Source organism: Somniosus microcephalus, chromosome 32 (assembly GCF_052327205.1).
Source record: "Somniosus microcephalus isolate GS21.2 chromosome 32, FLI_Smic_1.0, whole genome shotgun sequence".
Taxonomy (NCBI): Eukaryota; Metazoa; Chordata; class Chondrichthyes; order Squaliformes; family Somniosidae; genus Somniosus; species Somniosus microcephalus.
Genome location: NC_141018.1, coordinates 33293102 through 33314254, shown reverse-complemented (window position 1 = coordinate 33314254; position 21153 = coordinate 33293102). Strand labels below are relative to the sequence as shown.

The following is a 21153-nucleotide window of genomic DNA, read 5'->3' as shown; positions in this document are numbered from 1 at the left end:
ATCTGGCAACAAACCCTGTTGCAGTCGGCCGTACCTTGTAAGCGTCTCTGTAGCTTAGCAACAGCTTCAGCGAGACCTTGCAAAGCCTGACTGGTGGAAAAAAAAAAGCAACGAAAAGAAAAAAAACCTAACGAAACGGCTCCTGATTTTTGCCGGTGACTCGAACATTCCGGACAGTTAACCTCCGGATAAACCAAAGTTTCCTGTACTCCATTTTTTTCGCCCCTCCCAAGAGTGCAGGACAACGTTGTGCTTCTGTTCAAAGTCGACGGTTATTGGATGGACTCGAACAAAGGGATATCAGTCCAGGTTCAAAGTTTCAACGGTGTTTGTAGCCAGCAGACTATCAACTTGTTTAACCTGGCAGAAGTATTTATAATCAGTTATATGATGTGCGAGTCCATTCAATCTTTCTCCTCGCACTTATATTCTGCAAGTAAAGCCAGTAATCTAAATGTGATGGGAAGTCAATATGTCACCACTCTTCGAGATCAAAGTATGGCCACTGTGTCAACACAAATTCAGACCGATTTCCTTATGAGGAGAATGTGGACAATGTTGGTGCGGATGGGGGTTTAGGTACTGCTGCAGCAAGCATGGTTTGGAATTTCCTCCCAGCTACCTGTATTTATGTGATTAGTGATATTTGAGACTTGCTGCTCAACAGACAAGCTCTAGGAATAAGAAAAAAAGCCATGGGTTTCATGTGTTCCTCTGGGAATGTAGCCACTTGAGCTTCAAACTTGTACATTTTAAAGAGAGTTTTTCTTTTTCCTGTCTCATAAAATATCGTGAGAATTCACATGCTTTTTGAATTACTTGAAATAAGCAGTGCAGTGTCAAATTCTTTCAAGTTTAGGTATAATTAATAACACATGTCGTTGGATAAGTGCCTTTGAATAAAGGAGCAAAAATGCAACTTTATTTAAAAATTTAGTCTCATTAACTGTGACTGTTGGTTACAGGATTTGGCAGCTTATACAGTATTAAGATTTCTGTCTTGGGTGGTCTTAAGTACTTGTCTGTAGTTTCCACTTCCTTGGTTGCTTGGCAACAGCTTATTCCTGCAAGATTTTGCTTAGACAGTTTTTATTCTGTGCTCTCCTCAGACCCTCACTCCAAAAGTGCTTTAAATCGAAGCATTCAAACCCAAACTTCTTGAAAATTATATATTTCTGAATTTTACAACACTTTAGCTGTCGATGCCTCAGGTGATACCTCAGCTCATCCTGCCGTACCCAACTTGCACTGCATCCATTCTGTTTCCTGCTGTATCTGTGACTTTAAGGATAGTTGCTGTTAATTTTTATTTCCATGCCACTTTTATTTTTCATAACACAGCTTTACAGTCTTGTGAATAATCTTTATACATTTAAGTACAATTATTTTAACATATTCAAATTAACAAAAATATTCTACAACAAAATTAACCCTTTTGCCTTCTCGGTAGAAGTGCCACAACTTTACCCTGCCTCATTTCCAGTTCCCCCACCTCCCTCCTCCCACACAATCATTGGTGTCTTCATGGTAAACTGTTGGTTAGAGGCAGGTGCTCGTTTGCAAACTCCAATTTGCAATACTCTTAATCTGCCCACCAGGAGGAGAACGAGTGGTCCACAATAGCTTTCCCTCCAATTCTCCTTTCTTCTCACTGGAGAAAGACCATGCATTGATGGACCAGAGATCTGTTAGCATTCAAATTCTAAAAGACTTCACATTTTTGGATGGGGATTTCTTAGCTGGCAAGTATTATAGCAACTTTTAAAATCTAGTTACTGCTTTAACAGTGTATGTTGGAATACATGATCACCTGGCTTATAGTTTCTTTCTTAACCCTTTGTAACTTTGCTCAACCCTATCTCTAATCTCCTCCAGCCCTACAATCTCCATCGCCCACCCCCAGAGCTCTCCGCCCCTCCGACTTCAGTGTCTTTTGCCCCACCATTGGCGGCATGCCTTCAGATTGTACAGCTCTTTGACCAAGCTTCTGGTGAGCTCTCCTACCATCTCCTTCTTTGGCTCTACATCCATTTTAGTCTCACTAGACCTCTATGAAGCACCTTGAGCAGTGTTTCCATGTTAAAGGTGCTATATTAATGCAAATTGTTGTTGTAATGCAGCAGTAAGCCAACAAATACACAAATCTGATTATGGACGGTTAGAAGTCTGATGAACTCAGGAACCCCTAGTGTATGTGGGCTCCAGTTTTCAAACCTTTGCTGTACAAAATGGCAATACACTCCATATGTTAATTCTTCGGAAGTCTCGGAGTCATTTTTATGCAACCTAGCATCTGCTGTTGTAACCGTGCGCTACATGTCCCCTAACCTCGTCGAGAAACACCCTTGGATAATAAATTAGTGTGCACTTGGCTTCAAACTATCGGGTTGTTAAGAGGAACCCACAATTTCCTGACTCTTAAAGTTGACAAAGTCGAACAGCAGTGACATTATTCAGACAGACCTAACCCACTCCAAAGTGACAGATTGACCGAATGAACCCGACTCCAACTAATGAAATGATCAGTGACTTGACGTTTTCTGTGATCCATTTTCTGCCGTCATTGTATGGGGGGAAAGAAATGTACAAAAGTTTATCATTTATAAATGACAATGTAAAATAACATACTGACTAGTGTTTATACCATATTGTTTCGGATGAATGACCAGACACTGAGGCCAATTATAATCTGCCTACCACTGCCCCAGCTAGAATCAACAAATACAACACTGTCCAATGATCAAACCTGGCACCTTCCTGGACTTTATGGCTTTGTACCACACTGGATGCTGATGCACTTAACTCAGCAAGCCAGCAGTGATCTTTAGGCCTACAGTATAATCTTCATTGCAGTTGATTGCCTCCTCCTTGTTGAAATTATTCACGCTGAGTTCTAATTTTAGAAGAGCTCGAGAACGAAAGAATGTGAGAACAGTAAAGTCCGTTCACTTCAACAGCAAGGCCCAGCTAACCATTTGTTTTGTTATTTTCCCACCCTAAATCCATACGCCACAACTCCCTGCTACATCTGGAATCAATCCAATTCCCTTAGCGTTAGCCGAGCCACATTTATTGTGATTTTCCATAAATCAGTGACACTGAAGTGTTAAATTATTCCTTAAACTTGTTATTTTCTCTATAATCTCGTTCATTGGGTCTTTTATCTTTTTGTACAGAATCCCTCTCTCGAGTCACCTTTTATTAATTGTCTCTGTTATATGAAACAAATGAGTTTAATTCCCCTTTTTTTTCTAATGAGAATAGATTTCTCTTCTGTAGCCTCCCTTTGAAGTTCAATCATTTAAAACTTGGGACCATCCTTGTTCCCGTTCTCTGCCTCCGTGGCCTGAAAATTGTTGTGAGCTATTTTATCACATGATTGCTTAATGTGTTCATATCCAAGACCTCACGCTCCTGTTTTAACACAAGCATTAACGCATTTATGTTAAACCAGTTAACGGCGCCATTAAAAACAATTTGACACGTGTTTAGCATTTGTATATTAATGTCGCCAACAGTGAGTTCTACCCTCGAGCACATGTGTAACACTCGGTGAGGTTTAACTAATGCTTCATGGAACCTGTTGGTGTGGAAATGGAACTTCAGTTTGAGTCGAACACGATGGTTGGCTGATTCAGTGTCTTTGTTTCACTCGGTCACAATTGAAATTTATTAGATTGTAGTCTGATGACAATGAATTTGCAGTGCTGGCCTTTATTTTAGCAAAAGAAGATTCTCTAGTGGAGGTGTGTATCTAAAGGCCACCAGCCAGCATAATGTTTATTTAATGAATCAGTAATTTTATGGTGTTGTTTCAGCACTGAAGGGTTTACAGAAAGCAAGATTGTGGATGTTTTGTTCTAACACGATCTCTTCTGAAATGTAAATGTTACACAGTCATAACAATTGGAATACAGAAACAGTCTCCTATCCAAGTGCACCTGTGTTTACTCGAGTATTTTACCATTTTATCTCTTCTTTCCCCCCCCCCCCCCCCCACACACACACAAAGGTGCTGACTTATGCTGGGCTGGGATAGGGTTTCACACAGACACCACCAGAGATCTCCGACCTCACCCGAATGACTGATCATTATGTGAGTCTAGCCAGTGAGTGTTGATGGGCTATCTGACAGTGGGTAGCATCGTGGATAGCCAAGGTGTCCGCACGTGCCCACTTTCCAGCTGGGATTGCTGGATCAGCGAGCAACAGTGGGAACCTCTGAAGGAATCGAAAGGGAAGAACATCAGTCCCGTCGTCACACAGTATTTGCACTAATTGCGTCTCTAACAGGAAGGTGAAGGTGCCAGACTAATATATCGTCGTGTCATTTCAATGAGTCTTCGGTGCCTGACCACTTCCTCTACACTTAGTTTTTGCACGATTGCATGGAGTCTCGCTTACATATAATTGTTAACTCTTTGCGTTTAGTAAGGTTTTCATTCTTCCTTCCAATTTTTTTTTATTATTTTATGTTGTGAAATTAACCAGATTGAAAAAATGACTGGGATTTAAAATTCTCCATCTAGATACAGTTTTGATTGTGCCCTGATTAGTAGCCAAATGAAAATGTGTTTCTCCTCACAAAAGCAGATAATGCCAGCTGGAGAATGTCTGGCCTCTGCCTTGTCACTGCGCCTGCGAATACTCTAGGAGGGTAATGTGAGACAAGCCTTGGATATACTAGTAAAATACTTTCAACAGGGAAGGTCGTGCTAAAGGGGGCAGGGAATAATTGCCGGCAATTGTATTAAGTGTTGTGTTAATTAAAGTTTGTTAGTTCAGTCAAGAGATTTTAAATGTGGGATTTCCTCAATGGCTTCAAGTAATTAATGCATTGCTGGTGAGGTTCTGAGCTAGGAATGTCCTTGGCTCAATCTCTGCTCTGAGCCGAGTCACCATCTTTTTAAAACATATTTCTTATCAAATGTAGAACTGATGTTAGAAAGTTCTTCAAAGAGTGCGCAACCCTTGCAGCTAGATCTGTGAAGGCAAAAGTTTCGGAGTCAGTTAAGATAAAAGGACTTCAAACTACAGCCTGTGGGCAACATGTGACCTTAAAGTCATGGCAATTCAGCTTACAAAGCCCAGGCAACTTGGCTCTGTTTGCATTTGTGCTGCTTACTGGCTGGCCTGCCCTGTTTGAATGTTGTGGGCCTGGAGAGTTGGCAAGAGCTGTTCTCAGTGCTGTTGTTCCCTCATTGGTGAATGGATTCTAAATCAGAACTCTTAAGATCTGTTAGTATCAGCAATTTGAGTTCTATAAAAATAAATAAGAATAAATATCTGTGTGTCCCTGAGGTTTAATGGTGCACAGACCATGGAAACAAAAGCTTTGGACGTTCCTGATTTAAAAGGCAGTTGGATGAGCTAAGAAGTGCCATGTGACATGAATCAGCCATTCATGAAAGAAAGACTTATGAAATAATACTGAGCAGCCTGCGGTTGGCGCTGTCCAGGGAGAGTATAAATACTCGGGCACGGGCCCAGCTTGCGCAGGACATTCTTAACAGGAACTAGTGAAGGACACAACCAGACCTCCATGTTGTAAAACAGTTGATTAAAGCTTTGTTTAACGCTTAGACCAAGTGCCTAGTTATTTTCTTACGTCACCATGTATGGCCTTTTTCCACCTGTCTCTCTCTTATGGTCAGGCTCTCAACTAAAAATGGTACCTCTTCCTTTCCCCAGGATCTGAGTGGTGTGTACTGTAACGCACCAAATTGGCTACACTGATAAAATTGATCAAATATCTAATTTCCTGTTCATTTTTTGTCATTTTACCAAGTTAGTTAGTATAGCTCATAACTGTGAACAAAAGCATTTCTCGGGAAGCTACAAAGGGGATTCAGCATTCGAAGATTAACTGAAACTTCTCCCTTAATGAACCGAGAGTCTTTGAGGGTTATTGCTTCCAGCATTGGTGTTCTAGTTAAGTTATCTGGTAATTCATTCCACTACCTTTTGGATAAAAGAAACTTAACAACCTCCGAGCTGGCAGATATTTCATTTCTGTCATTTTTCTTTTTGTGTTATTTTCCCCCTGCGTGACTTTGATGGATCACAAGCACCGTCGTATGAGGTTTCCATTAGGGTTTCAGCTGGACTGGTTGAACTTTGAAACTCCAGAGGTTGTTTACAGTGAATTATAAAGCACTTTACTCCTTCGAGACCAGCTCAAACCGTTCCTCATTGACAATTCAGTCAGTTGAAATACAGGTTTATTGCCTTGTTAACAACTTTTTGTGACCAAGAGTGGATTCGAGATCCTTGTTGACCCATTCTTTGGATAATAAAGTTGTTTTTTTATGTTCCTAGTGTGATGTAGAACATTACTACAGCGCATTTGTTAAGCAGATAGCCTAGTCTTAATGCAAAGATGCTTAATTCAAAACATTCAATAATTCAATTTTTAGGACTAAATTCCCACTTTGCTGTGTTATTTACTAAACTCACATGATCGGATAAATTTACATCTTTTTCGTGCACTATACAACTTAGAATTATCAGGAAACTCTTTGGTATCCGGCACCGATGGGACCGCCGTGTTGCCGGTTGATCAAAAATTCCGGATGACGGAGAGGGTTATCTACCGAGGCTATTTTTAACAAAGAAAAATTAAAAAATCAAGAAATGTGCAGTATACAGTAATTGGGTACTCACCTACAGAATGTTGTGTTAAATGGATGGTGGAAGATGCTTGATTAAGTACAGTACTGCCAGTTGAGGGTAATGCAATGCAATGACTACCAGCAGCGTGGGAGACACACAGTAACCCTGTAAAATGGCAGATCAGAAGAGACTACCGGCAGCGCGGGAGAGTCAGACTCCTGTTATTGAGGTGTTCGGACTTCCGACAGCGCCAAGAAGCCGAGTAGTGACAGTATGGAGAACTACCCCCACTGACTAACTCGGCCACCGCGGGAGACTCGGACTCGGCAACATTGCTGGTTATTGAGGTGTTGTTTTCGGAGCGAGAATTTTGCTGGTTAATAAGAGAATTCCGGATATTTAGGTGCTGTTTAAACGAGAGTTTCCTGTATCAGGAGTGGACTGTGTGGCTGTTTGTGATGCGTCTTCCCAAGAAAAAGACGGACTGGATGACTGAGGGATGAGACGCACAGTCAAGTTTGTCGGTCTGACCTATCTTCAGTTTGAGAAAGTGGTTCCCATGTACAGCAGTTCTTGTTATCAATCATGCACACCACCCCCCCCCCCCCCCCCCCCTGCCAAAACCAACTCCAATTTTCTCCCCTCTCCTGAAAGCAGTCACTCGTGCAGGGTTATATTTCCATGGGCACCGCCCATCATTCAGTACCTTGCCAATGTAACCCTCCTGTATGTTTCAGCCTGGACAGTGAATACTGGCAAGCTATTTGGTGCTGGAGGCATCATAGTCAAGCCTGGTTGTGCCCTCACTCATATGTTCATGCTACCGACAGATACCATTCAATCGCAATCAAGGGCTCTTACTGCCATCACAGCTGAGATCAGCTCATACAGCACAGACTGCAGATCAAACCTGGGATCTTCCGAATCTCTCTGGTTCAGCTTCACAGCTGGGAATGTATTTTCTAACTGGAAGCTGTCTGGATGTTTCGCCCCTCCTCCCGTGATCCTTGCCAAGGAAGATTGGTCATTTGTTGTGTCTCTGCTGCTGCTTTGGCTGAATAAATGCTGCTGCTAAATTTGCATTTTTATAATTTTGTCTGCCACGTTTTATTTTCCAGTATTACCTAGTGGATTGTTAACTATTCCAATCTGGCGTCCCATCCTCCGTAAACTTCAGCTCATCCAAAACTGCTCCCATATCCTACCCCGTACCAAGTCCCGCACACCCATCGGCCCTGTCCACACTGACCTATGTTGGCTCCTGGCCCACCATGCATCAGATTTAAAATTCTAATCATCTTGTCCTCGTCCCTCCCTATCTCTAACTTCCATCCTGCCCTACAGCCACCTTCCCCCAAATTCCCTGTTCCTCTCACCCTGGCCTCTTGTGTATCTCCCCTCTCCCCTTGCCCCACCATTGGTGGCCTTGCCTTCAGCCAACAATGCCCCATGGTCTGGAATTCCCTCCCTAAACCCCCTTCATCTCTCTCTCTCCCTCCTTTAAGATTTTCCTCATAACCCACCTCTGACCATACTTTTGGTTACAACTCCTAATATTGTCTTTGGTTCGCTGCCCATTTAAAAAAAGATTATACCTCTGTGAAGTGCCTTGGGACTTTTCCTATGTTAAAGCCACTAAGTATGTTAGGGAGGGTAAATCAACCAGGGATCCTGCTCCTGATTGGTACCCACTGACCCTTGCTGGAAGAGTGTGTGGGGTGGGGGTGGGTGTATCTGTGTGTGTGGGGTGGGGTGGGTGTATCTGTGTGTGTGGGGTGGGGGTGGGTGTATCTGTGTGTGTGGGGTGGGGGTGGGTGTATCTGTGTGTGTGGGGTGGGGTGGGGTGGGTGTATCTGTGTGTGTGGGGTGGGTGTATGTGGGGTGGGGTGGGTGTGTGTCTGTGTGAGACTATCAGGTAACCACAGCATTGGGCTTGGCTGTAATGCTCCTAACAGTGGAAAAGCCTGATAGAGGTCTTTAAAAGTATGAAGGGGTTCGACAAGGTAGATGTAGAGACCACGTTTCCGCTTGTGAGGGAACTAGGGGCCATAAATATAAGGTAGTCACTAATAAATCCAATAGGGAATTCGGGAGAAACTTCTTTCCCCAGAGAGCGGTGAGAATGTGGAACTCGCTACCACAGGGAGTGGTTGAAGCGAATAGTATAGATACATTTAAGCAGAAGCTAGATAAACACGAGGGAGGAAGGAATAGCAGGATATGTTGATGGGGTGAGATGAAGTAGGGTGGGAGGAGGCTCGTGTGGAGCATAGACCAGTTGGGCCTATTTCTGTGTTGTAAATTCTATGTAAATACTGTAAATGCAAGTTATTGTCGTACAGCCCTGGGAATCTGCAGATTATGAAGCTCCATCTAGTGGTGGAAATGTGCAGCTACAGGAATTAGTTTTTTGTGCTCACTGGGAAAGGTGCCCTCTTCTCTAGATTTTAACTTTTAGCTTCCACCTTTTCTTTTCCAGATTTGTAAAAGTCAAGCAAAAGCATCCCAGCAGCTGTATTACCACAGTCTGGCTGTAAGACAAAGCCTTGCCGTGCACTTCAACATCCAACAGGACTGCGGGCACTTCCTAGCTGAGGTCCCAGTCCGCATGCTTCCCTGGGAGGATCCCAACGCCCCAGTGTTAGAAGAGGAGGAAGAGGAAGAGAGCTCAGATGTTCCTAATGCCATAAAAAAGAACAACTCCAGTACCAAGGGAACTTCCAGCAAACACCGAAGTCGTGTGGTGGTCATCACTCGAGAGGTTCCATACCAGACTGTTGCCGACTTTGTGCGTGAATCAGCGCCTCGGCATGCGAAAAACCCAGATATCTACGAGCGGCAGGTGTGCTTACTGCTGCTCCAACTCTGTGCCGGCCTCAATCACTTAAAGCCACACCACGTTACACACTGCGACTTGAGGTTGGAGAATCTGCTCTTGGTGCGGTGTCGGCACGGAACCCCAGGAGACTGTGAATCGGAAAACACGAACCCAGCCACGCAGCTGGCACGACTGATCGTCAGTAACTTCTCCCAGGCCAAGCAGAAGAGTCAGGTGGTAGATCTAGAGGTGCTAAGGGATCAGTCCAGACTGGCACCCGAGATCATCACCATTACCCAGTACAAAAAGTGTGATGAGTTTCAAACGGGAATACTCATTTACGAAATGTTGCACCTGCCCAATCCATTTGAAGAAAACCCAGAACTGAAAGAGAAGGAGTACACCCGAATAGACCTTCCCGCCATCCCTAAACGCTCCGTCTACTCCCAGGGGCTTCAGCAGCTGGCGGGTCTCCTCCTGCACCCCAATCCCTCGGAGCGCATCCTTATTTCAGATGCCAAAGTGTACTTGCAGTGCCTCCTTTGGGGACCACGAGACGACCTGCTCCAGACGCTCAACTCGCGCAGCAGCAGCGCGGAGAGGCACAGCGTGCTGCAGAACTGGCTGGACCTAAAACGGACGCTGCTCATGATCAAATTCGCAGAGAAGGCCATAGACACCGAATGCAGTGTTAGCCTCGAGGTCTGGCTTTGCTGTCAGTACTTGGCCTTCGCCTCGGTAGAATCCCTCAGTCATATTGTGAAGCTGCTCCAGCTCCAGTAACCTGTGTGACTGCTGCTTGCTCCCCTTCCTCGCCCTTCCCCCCCCCCCTCCCCTCTCCCACCAAATTTGGATTAATGTGCAATTTTTTGTAAATGTTCCGACTTTGTAAATGGCAGTATTTAAAGTGTATGTAATAGATTTCTACGTTTTTGGAACGTGATGCCTACAATAAGCAACAAATGTTTTTTTTCTTTCCTAGGCACATATGCAAGCTGTAACTTGCTCTTAAAATGGATCCTCGGATGTTTGTTGTTGAAGCTATGACAATTTGTATGTTTACTTATATCATGCCTTGAAAAAAAACTACAGCCACTTTGCTAAAATTGCATTAGTGGGTCAGTTGCACATAAACAGATTGTCAAGCAAATGTAATCTTACTTCTTCAGATCTCGGCAGGGCTGCTAGATGAAAGAGGGAAAAACCTGCTGTCGGCCAACTTGTTTTGCCTGTGTGCTGCTCCATTACAGGGTGGTGGTGTTGATGGCAATCATAGAGAACTTGAAGCCCCCACGTTGTCCTGTCTTGACCTCCCAACTGAAGCAAGATGAATAAAGGCAGGCAAACCAGGGTGAAAGATGGGAGTTAATGAGGGGTGGGGTTGGAGTGTGGTGGTACAGGAAACTTTGGTTTATCCGGAGGTTTAACTGTCCGGAATGCTCGATCCACCGGCAAAATCCAGGAGTCGGTTCAGTGTTTTTTTTCTTTTCGTTGCTTTTTTTTCCACCAGTCAGGCTCTGCAAGGTCTAGCTAAAGCTTGCAAGCTACGGCCGACTGTTTAGAAGCAACAGGGTTTGTTGCTAGATACGGAGCTCAAAAGCTCCGTATGTTTTAACATTAGCGCTGGTTTGTCCGGCAGTTTTGATGGGACGGCAACAGCTCGGTCCCGTCGGTGCCGGATAGCACAAAGTTTCCTGTACTGAGTATGTTGGTGATTAAGGATGCAGCGTTAGAAATCGTGCAAATCTTTCTTCTAATCATATGGTGATCATGATATCTTCCAAGGCCTTTCTGATAGTTACTCATTGTAATTTCATTGAACTATAGTCAACCGTAATAATACTCAACAGAGTGATCTTTATACTAGCTTGAGATGCAGAATCTATATACCTGTAGTTGCTTTTACAACTCCTGTCTCTACCAGTTTATTTTGATGCAGCAAAAATATTTTAGTTAATCTTTAACAACAGTGAAAGAACATTAATTAACAACACAGTGGCAATGTTACAATGCCTCGCTTTGCTTGCTTACTTAATGTTTGGGACTGTTTCGTTGAGTGTGACACTGAAGGGTTAAGGATAGACTGAATTGGTGGTGGTAGTTTCATGGGTATTTGGGGGGGAATTTATCAGCTCGGTGTTCCTTCCTATGAATGCTTCAGTGTACCATATGGAAAATTAGACCAAAACCAGGTAAATTGTAGCCACGGGGAGTCCCGAAGGAATTATACTTTCCTTCCGTAAAAGGTACAATGGAACAAGAGATCAACCTGGAATAACAACAGAAAATGCTGGAAAAACTCAGCAGGTCAGGCAACATCCGTGGAGAGAAATTTGAGTTGACGTTTCAGGTCGAACCCTTCTTCAAAACTGGAAAAAGAAAATAGATCGAAGGCAGGGCTGCGATCGGACAAAAATCGCAGCCCTGCCTTGGATCTATTTTCTTTTCTTTCCAGTTTTGAAGAAGGGTTCGACCCGAAACGTCAACTCAAATTTCTCTCCACGGATGTTGCCTGACCTGCTGAGTTTTCCAGCATTTTCTGTTGTTATTTCGGATTTCCAACATCTGCAGTATTTTGCTATCATACTAGATCAACCTGGATGATGCCTGGTCCCAGCATTACAAATGCTCTGTTCAGAGTATAATGAGCTGTCTGAAGCGTCAGTTCAGTCCAAGAGGTACACGATACTGAATTGTGCTCCCAATTTTTCTTCGTAAGGGCAGCATGGTGACGGCTATTCTCGCCAACCCTGTATTTTGAAGTGATTGTGAATGTGTGGGGATATTATCCTTATCAAGTATATATTTTTTATTATACTCACATTAAAAGGAGCAATTACATTAATATATTGTTACGACTTGAAAATTCAGTATTACTTTAGTGCAGCTAAAGACATTTATTATTAATACAAAGACATTTATTAAGTTTGCTGCCAAGCTATCATGTGCTGTGAAGTATTGCTGTCTGGGGCTGTACGTGGACTCGTGCTCGAGTATCATAATGCCAGCCAGCCCTGAGTGCGTTACATATGGGTGTCATTTTCCCCCCTTTTTAAAAAAATCAATAACCCATCAGCTAAAACTGGATTTTACCCAGTTATTATGTGGTATAAATGGGAGTTGGGCAATGCTGCTTGTTTTAATTGACTGCCGTGGGGAGGAAGCAATCATACTTGGTCTTCATCCTCTTCTGACTCAGACTTAGCTCTTCAAATGCGAATGCATGGATAGTTAACTGGTATTGCACGAAATTCTTTTGATCCCTACTTTGTAAGAAAGTACTTACTAAAATAAACAGGTTAAAGCCTCCATTAAAATGGCACAGGAATTTCATACAAACCCAATGTGTTTGAATGCTTGGTGTAGTTTCAGGGTATTCATGTCTAACTCTGTAAAGATCATATTTAAGCTGCAGGTAATGTTTGTGGCTTTCTGTTACTCTTCAGTCCCTTTCACACAATGCAATTTGGGTTTTATATATGTGACCTTCAAACAGTGAACTTTCTTAATAAAGTTTTTATGATCCCAAATTGCATTTTGTAGATCCCCAGATGCATTTTACTCCGTTATCGAAGTAGGGAATTTAACAAACATTAAAAAAGGGCAGAAAAAGGCAGTCGGACCCATCAATGCTCACCATGTCCAAGAGACAGTGAAGCTTCATGCACTACCCTCCTCAGTCACTGCTCGTGGGGAGGTCAGAAAACAGGAGAAAACCGGTGGCCAATTTCTGGAAAAAAGCTGGGAAATTCCTCCCCATCTCCAAGAGGCATTCGAGTATGCTCTGGGACACCATGGTTACCCATGATGGCTCACTAGATGAACTTAAAACAAGTGCGCACGCTTCAGATGCATCCCAATGCCCTCCCTCCGCAAGGACTTGCCCAGTCTCTTAAGGAATGTCGCATACCCATATTTACTGCATCTACCAGTAACCGATTGCAGAGAGCTCAGAGAAATACTTCCTGGCTTCCAACGTAACACTTTTTGTATTTTGTAGGCATGCCCTTTAGTCCTACCATCCATTTCAAATATCTTATCCAAATCTGCTAAGGCAGAATTTTAACAACCTCCATCATAGAAAAATAGGAGCAGGAGTCGGCCCTTCGAGCCTGCTCCGCCACTCAATGTGATCATGGCTGATCCTCTATCTCAATACTATATTCCCGCTCTCTCCCCATACCCCTTGATGCCTTTTGCATCTAGAAATCCATCTACTTCTTAAATATATTCAGTGACTTGGTCTCCACAGCCTTCTGCAGTAGAGAATTCCACAGGTTCACCACCCTCCGAGTGAAGGAATTTCTCCTCATCTCAGTCCTAAATATCCCCCCCAGCCTGTGTTATAAAGAATTCTAGAGAGTGTTTATGCTTTCTCTCCATCGGAGAAAAGTTACACATGTGAAGTACAATTGACAAGGATAGTCGTTTTGACTTGTCAAAAGAATGGGGATGTTTTGTCTGCTTTAGCTATTCTTGTTAAATTCCAACCTTTCTCTGCCAAGATTATTGTGGCTAATCATGTCAATGGAAAACCTCGGAGGATTATCAGTATTTTATAGATGGCCTGAATGTTTCTGTTTAAAATATGTGTACTTATCTGTAGAACAGCAGGTCTTGTGTACAAACTGTTGAGTTTACCTAATGGAACATTAGCTGCACAAGTTCCTCCTTTGTACGTGCTGCCTGTTAAATTGGGTGGGATGGTGTTTTGAACTGGCCAGTCCACGTTTTGAAAGTGAGCTTTGTAAATTTCTAAAGATGCCAAACCAGACTTTGCCAGTTACCCCACCCCCCCCCCCTCCACTTACTCCTGTGTCTATGATGCAAGATTGTTGATGATTAAACTTTCAAATGAATTTCATCATTAGCAAAGCAAACGGAACCCGAGTCGTGATCCTACTCCCTGCGTCGATCCCACCTCTAGTCCAAGCCATGGACTTGGGGTGGGGGAAAAGGTGGCAACCCAAATACAGGGCGATAGTGAGTGAAGTGCCTGATTATAGTTAGCATATAGACAACAGTATTAGACAAGAAATAGCACATAATGTAACTCTTAAAATAAGTTTTATTTTTGGTGTACTGAATGCCAGAGTGCATTAATGTGCTTCTGTCAAAACTAGCCAAATTACTAGTGTTTACATATATATTTTTTTTTGGGGGGGGGGTGGGGGTTCTACCATTTTATGTATCTTATTTGAAATATCTAGCTCCCTTTGCTGAAAGACCTAGTTGAATGTGCTCTCCTGGTACTAAAATTATGCATTGGCAGAATTTCTCTTCAGAGCAGGAAATGGGAGAGTTTTGGTTTATTAAACACACTAGGTTCTCTACTGGAATTGGGGACAGGAATCTGATCCAAGTATCTGATTCAGTCCCCACAAAATCAAAAATGCTGGAAATACACACCAGGTGTGTCAGCATCTGAAACAGAAGGTAGGTTAATATTTCAGGTGGGTACTGAGCTGTTGAATATTTTGCAGTGGTTTCTGTCTTTGAGTTAACAGGGTTTTTTTCTTTCTATAAATAGCACATTCCTGTGAGAGGTGAAGATTGCCTTATTTTCCGTCAAGTACTGTCATTAATTTTGTCTTAGTGATGGAGGAGGGGTGCGGTTTAAGAGTGGTGCCTTTTTTTTAGCCGTCGGAGATAAACAATCAAACCTTTTGTGCAACTGACCCAGCGACTGCACATAGCTTTCTGTATTCTGTACTGCTGATGACTGTTTCTCTGTGAAAATGCAAGCCATCAGCATCCATATCTGATATGTATAACCTAGTCTTGATCTACTGTATTAAAATAATTCAGTGTACTTATTCTGCAGCACCCTGCCCACCCCAGAACTTATATTCTGCTGCTTTTGAGTGGTGAGCTGAAAACAGAGGTATGTGTGTGAACTGCAATACTTCAAAATGGGAAATGAAATTCTAATCTGGTGTGATTCTTGTAATCATTCAGTTGTGTAACAATCATGTAAATGGTTATGTTTTATTAAAAAAAAAGTGACTCAACTGTTCGGCGATTGATTTTTTAAAGAGAATTGTGTTTTCAGCAGGTAGCCATTCGCATCCCTTTCTAAGTTTCGGACGAAGCTTCAAGCCAGCAGTATCTGAATGGGGGCTGAAAGAAAGACTTCCATTTATATAACAATTATCACACAGAATAGTACAGCCATGTGTCCGCCTATTCCACCAGCCTATGTCCTCTTGAGGTCTACTACTATCTTCCTCATAGTTTACTACACTTTCGAGTTTCATGTCCTCTGCCAATTTTGAAATTGTGCCCTCAAGTCCAAGTCATTAATGTATATCAAAAAAACAGCAGTGGTCTTGGTACTGAACCCTTGGGAAACACCATTATCTCAAGCATTTCACTTACAATGATTTACCATACAGCAACTGTTATTGCAGTAGCCATGTTGTGCACAGCAAGAAGTCGCGCGTGGTGTCCACCAGCACACGAGGCCTTCTGTGACCGGAGGGACTGGAGTGGAGTGCATCATCACCCCGGGAACAAAATTTTAATTTGATTTAAGGTTCCTTTCAAATTTGTTAATTTACAGTCTTTATTTGTTGTGTCCCTTTTAAAAAGGGGGCACATATGCTTTTAATCGGCAATTGTTGGCATGAAGAGTCAGCAAGATGTCGCAAACAACAATCGGATTTATCAGTTCATCTGCTTTTGGTGCTGATGCTCGAGGGAGGAATGTTGGCCCAAATAGCTAATATTTTTATAACTAATAAATTAAAGTTATCAAAGAAAATGGTGGAAAAAAGTGAATGTCATGATTTTCCTCCCGTTTGCCCGCAGCAGTGGCCTGGCGATTAACCTTTACTTCCTGGAGCATCGACAACCCTGGGCCAGGGGCTACCCATGACTCTCGGAGCGGGTAATCTTCCATGATTTGGGAGGGGAGAACAGGCTGAGATAGGGTTGTTTTGAATGTATCAGCTTTCCTAAAGTAGGCTGGCTATGCTTTGACACCAATCGCAACACCCCCCCCCCCACCCCCACACACAAACAGCAGCAAGAGGTGACAAAGTTGGTTAGAAACAGCTCCCTCTGCCAGTGCTGCTGGCTTTCCCCAGGCTAACTCCCACCTGCCTCAGTGCTGGAATCCATAATCCTGAGGATGGATGCTTGATTTGCTCCCAAAACCTCTGCTGTTGCTATTCTGTGATCGCCTACTAGGGTGTGAAGTGCAAGGGGTAGAATTGCTCCCCATTTTTTTCATCCGAAGAAGCACCTTTGCACGCTACAGGCTTCACTGGGAGATCACTGGCACAGACTCACTTCTTGCCCTTCCCTGACTGTTGAAACTCTCCTGCTAATCTTGCTTTGTCAAGTCATGCCTGACGGGAGGGTTTGAAACTTGGCCATTCACCCAGGGGCACAGCGAAGTGAGATCAAGTAAAAGGAGTGTTGCAGCACAGGTTTTAATGAAGTCTTGCATTAATACAGAATGCTTTTAAAAAAATATTTATCTGAACAGAATTTTACATACAACCGAACCAATTTTAAACTGTACAGTCTTTAGACAAAAGTGGAAGTTAACTGAGCACAGTTTGCAAATGCTAATGTGGTCACAAGGTTTTCTCCTAAAACCTATTAAAAGAAAATCTGCTGTGGTTTGCTTTACAACACTTCACAGTAAAACTGAAGTATAATTCAATATATACACGCAAAAAAATTTGGAATATCTGAATGCAATTCTATGCCATACAATTTCCTTAATGTTCTCACTGGTTGTTAATCAACAGTAAACAAGGACACCTCTGCAGTCAGGTCCCACAATATGCAAGAGAAAGACACTGCATCGTCCACTCGTTTCAGTAGTACTGAAATCTGAAATAGTACACCTCAAATCCTTAAACCTGAACTGCTGCCAGTCTAAGACCAGACCATCTTAATAGTGTATTCCATTGATTATATCGATTAAATATTGCAATGCCAAATGCCATGAAAATGTACATCTTAATTTGTTAGGTATTCCAGTGTTGTCACTGAGTGTGATGGTGAAATTTGAGTTAGGCATGCAGCAGTACAATTCTAGATTCTGTCCTTCCAAATTTGTTTATTTTTCGGTTGGGGCGGGGGGGCTGTGTGTGTGAGGTGCAACCCTGACAAAGCAACATTTACTACCCATCCCTAATTAGACGTTGCGGAGCTGCCTTATGGAACTGCAGTCACAAAGGCCAGACCACATAGGGATGGGTCGGGTTTTCTTTTCCCCCTTGTTAGTGAACCAGATGGGTTTTTAAAATGACAATCTAGCAGCCTTATGGTCATGCCTTTGTTGGAGCCAGCTCATAATATACCAGATTTTATTGAATTCAATTTAACAACTTGCACGGTGCGGTTTGAATTCTCAATCTCGGGGGGGGGGGGGGGGAAAAAGAGAGAGAAACGGTGAGCTGTGCAACGAGTGAAGTACTGGTGGTGGGAAGTGACTGGGGTGGTGAATTATGAGCTTGAGTATAATTTTCCTGCTGTAATGTTAAATTAACCTAGTGTCAACACTAAACAGACACCCCAAGTATCATCTCTCTCACCTAATACAAAAGCGAAGCTGACAGGTACAGACCCAGAATAAAGATGGTTCATGACCAATTCATTACTGCCTCACACCAGGACCCAGCTGCCAAATGTTGAGGGGAGTTGTGCCCTCCTATGGTTCAGCTGTTCTCCTCCTGCGGCATTCAATTGAAAAGAACTCCGTTTACACGTCCTGGTTAAAGCCATGCACTATATGGGAGATGTGAAAGGGACCAGCAGCAGCAGCAGCGATGTGGAATCCATCTCATCTGGAAGGAACCATTGGCGAAAGGGTCGTGCATCAGGTCTAACTGTTCTGCTCGGCTTTGCACGTTCCATTCAGATCAGCAAGAAACATTCAAGTATTCAAAAAGAAAAAGCCACGATTCACATTCTGCACCTGTCTGCAAACCACCAACACAATCCAATTGTTAAAATTCAGCCGTCATCTGCAGTCAGTCAAACTCAAATCCCTTCTTCACCGCTTGGGTCGACACGATACTGCCTCCCACTGTCTGGGAAAGATGAAAAACGGTCCACCATCCAGGGCAATCCCAAGGCACAGGTGCTGCAAAAACATAATCGTGGAGCAAGATGTCCTTTCACCTCTTCTCTCCCATTTCAAGACTTTGGTCATTTTGATGTGAGTTTACAAGCAAAGGATCCTCATCCAACATTTGCAAGATGATTTGTGAACTGTTCAAATCCTTTTTATATTAATGTCAACCCCATAAAGAGGCAGGGGCGGTTTTGCCCCAGAGCTGAAAATCCAAACTTTTATTCGTTCAATGTGGGCGTCACTGGCAAGGCCAGCATTTATTGCCCATCCCGGTGAGCCGCTTTCTTGAACCGCTGCAGTCCGTGTGCTGAAGATTCTCCCTCAGTGCTGTTAGGGAGTTCCAGGATCTTGACCCAGCGATGATGAAGGAACGGCCGATAGATTTCCATGGCGGGAGAGACTTGGAGGTGGCGGTGTTCGCACGCGCCCGCTGCCCTTCTAGGCGGTGGCGGGTTTGGTAGGTGCTGTCGAAGATTTCTCCACACCCCCCCCCCCCCCATCTCTCCTAAAGTTCGCAGCCTGTCGGTGGGAAATCCAACGTCCTTTCTGCCCAGATGCGGTGGGTTAGTGGGGTTCCTGCCCCCATCTTGAGCTGCAGGCGAGGAGTTGTTTGCACCGAGGGAGGCGGTCGGTCCATGCACTGGATGCGGATTGGGGTGGGTTTAAGATCCAATGCACTGGAGTGGGGACTGCAGCAGCAGCAGCAAGTGGTTCCTGAGGATTGGGGGGGTGAGGATAAGCTCCAATGCAGTGTGGGGGGGGAAATAAACTCCAATGCAGCGGGTGGATAAGCTCCAATGCAGAGGCCTCAGCCCACCGTCACCTCGTTACCCGGCACTTGCTCGGGGGGCTCCGCGCTCTCGGGCCCGGGCCCCGCCTCGACCCCCAGCCGGTGCCGGCAGCGGCACTCCCGCTGCATCCGCTCCAGTTGGCGGGCGGTGGCGCCCAGGGCGGCCTCCAGCTGGCGGCTGCGCTGCCGCAGGTGGTCGTTCTCGCCCTTGAGGCAGGCGATGAGGGTGCGGGCCACCCGCTGGCTGGAGCCGCAGCGCAGCCGCATGATGGCCTGGACAGCGGCCTGCTCCCAGGAGGAGGCGGCGGGTAGGGGCAGCGGCGGCGGAGGGGGAGGAGGAGGAGGCGGCGGCGGCGGTGGAGGCGGGGGGGACGGGGCCCGGGGGGGAGGCGAGGGCTGAGGCGGAGGCCGGGCAGGCGGCTGGACCCGGCGCCGGGGGCTGGGGCTGGGCGGCCGCTGCTTCTTGCGGGCCCGCGACGCCCGCGTCTCCCGGCCCGGCCGGTAGTCGTCGAGGTCGGGGTCGGGGGTCTGGTCAGCCCGCGGCTTCTTCCTCAGGCCCAAGCCCAGCAGCAAGGTGCCTTCCTCCAGGTGCAGCGAGCAGACAGCGGCCTCGGGCCCCGGGTCGGGCCCCGGCGTCACCCGCAGGCCCCGGCCCCGCAGCGCCTGCAGCCAGCGGCCTCGCTCGTCGGCGCCGCTCGGGAAGCGGTAGAAGCAGAAGGGCTCCAGGCACGGACACTCGCCGTGCCGCTGCGGCCGGTGCTGCTCGCACGCCGTCTGCCGCCACTCGCTCAGGCCGCCCTGGGTGTTGGTGCAGCCGCGGACAGCGCAGCTCCGGCCGCCGCCCTCCTCACAGGCCATGGCGGAACCGGAACTGGAGCCGCGGCACCCCGCCCCGGAACCGGAACTGCCGCCGCCGCCGCCCCGGAATCGGAAGTGTGGCTGACACCTGATTACAGCCAGTTGCCAATTCAAAGTCAACCCTTTTTAAAGGGGCCACGACCAAGAAATAAACTGTAAATAATTCCAAATTAAAATTCAGTTTCTCCTTCTGACTCTTTTTAATTCCAGTTAAAAGTCAACTACAACCAATAAAAAACTGTAATTTAACATACACTTGAAAGGAACCTTAATAAATCCACATTACGCCGACCCTCATCTGTGTGAATTCCTGGAGACCCGCTCTCTGGATGAACAAGTGAAGACGACCAAGAAGCTTGTAAAGACTGGGACCCCTGCCTTGTAGACATGAGGGCTTGTGACTTTGTACAAAGAGCTGAGACTTCAGCTCTGTAAATGTCATTCACTGTAAAATGTTCAAATTTTAAATAAAAAAGGAAAAAAATAAGTAAATCCAAATTAAAATTCTGTTTCTCCTTCTGACTCTTTTTAATTCCAGGCAGTTGCCAATTAAAAGTCGGAAGTCGCACAACACCAGGTTATAGTCCAACAGCTTTATTTGAAATCACAAGCTTTCGGAGCGCTGCTCCTTCGTCAGGTGAAGTCACCTGCCCTTTTACCTTCTCTCTTCCCACTGTCCAGGGCCCCAAACACTCATTCCAGGTGAAACAGCGATTTACTTGTCCTCCTTGCAATTTAGTATTCGCTGCTCACGTTGTGGTCTGCTCTACATTAGGGAGACGAAACGTAGATTGGGTGACCGCTTTGCGGAACAACTCCGTTCAGTCTGTAAGGGTGACCCTGAGCTTCCAGAAGCCTGTCACTTTAATTCTCCGCTCCACTCCCACTCAGACCTCACCGTCCTCTTACACTGTTCCAATGAAGCTCAACGTAAGCTCGAGGAACAGCACCTCATCTTTCGATTAGGCACTTTACAGCCTT

At 45.0% G+C, this 21153-nt stretch overlaps 1 protein-coding gene and 1 long non-coding RNA gene across 11 annotated transcripts in view; one reads left to right on the top strand and one right to left on the bottom strand.

Moving 5' to 3' along the window:
* peak1 (pseudopodium-enriched atypical kinase 1) overlaps positions 1–11758 on the top strand; it is a 135215-nt gene extending 123457 nt beyond the window's left edge. For all 7 annotated transcript variants that reach the window (XM_085972340.1, XM_085972342.1, XM_085972345.1 and 4 more), the window contains one exon: positions 9092–11758. In XM_085972340.1, the coding sequence (XP_085828466.1) occupies positions 9092–10213 (1122 nt within the window). In that variant the 3' untranslated portion in view covers positions 10214–11758. The remainder of the gene's footprint in view (positions 1–9091) is intronic.
* Positions 888–20257, bottom strand: LOC147097395 (uncharacterized). 4 transcript variants are annotated; one of them, XR_015074376.1, is made up of 4 exons: positions 17983–20218; positions 15443–15550; positions 6457–6598; positions 888–1281 (listed from the first exon to the last, which is right to left on the bottom strand). It is a non-coding gene; the product is annotated as an uncharacterized LOC147097395 (long non-coding RNA). The 4 variants fall into 4 exon arrangements; XR_015074375.1 differs by lacking the exon at positions 6457–6598 and having other exon boundaries at positions 17983–20217; XR_015074377.1 differs by lacking the exon at positions 6457–6598 and having other exon boundaries at positions 888–1275; positions 17983–20217.
* Between the last annotated feature and the right edge of the window lie 896 nt (positions 20258–21153).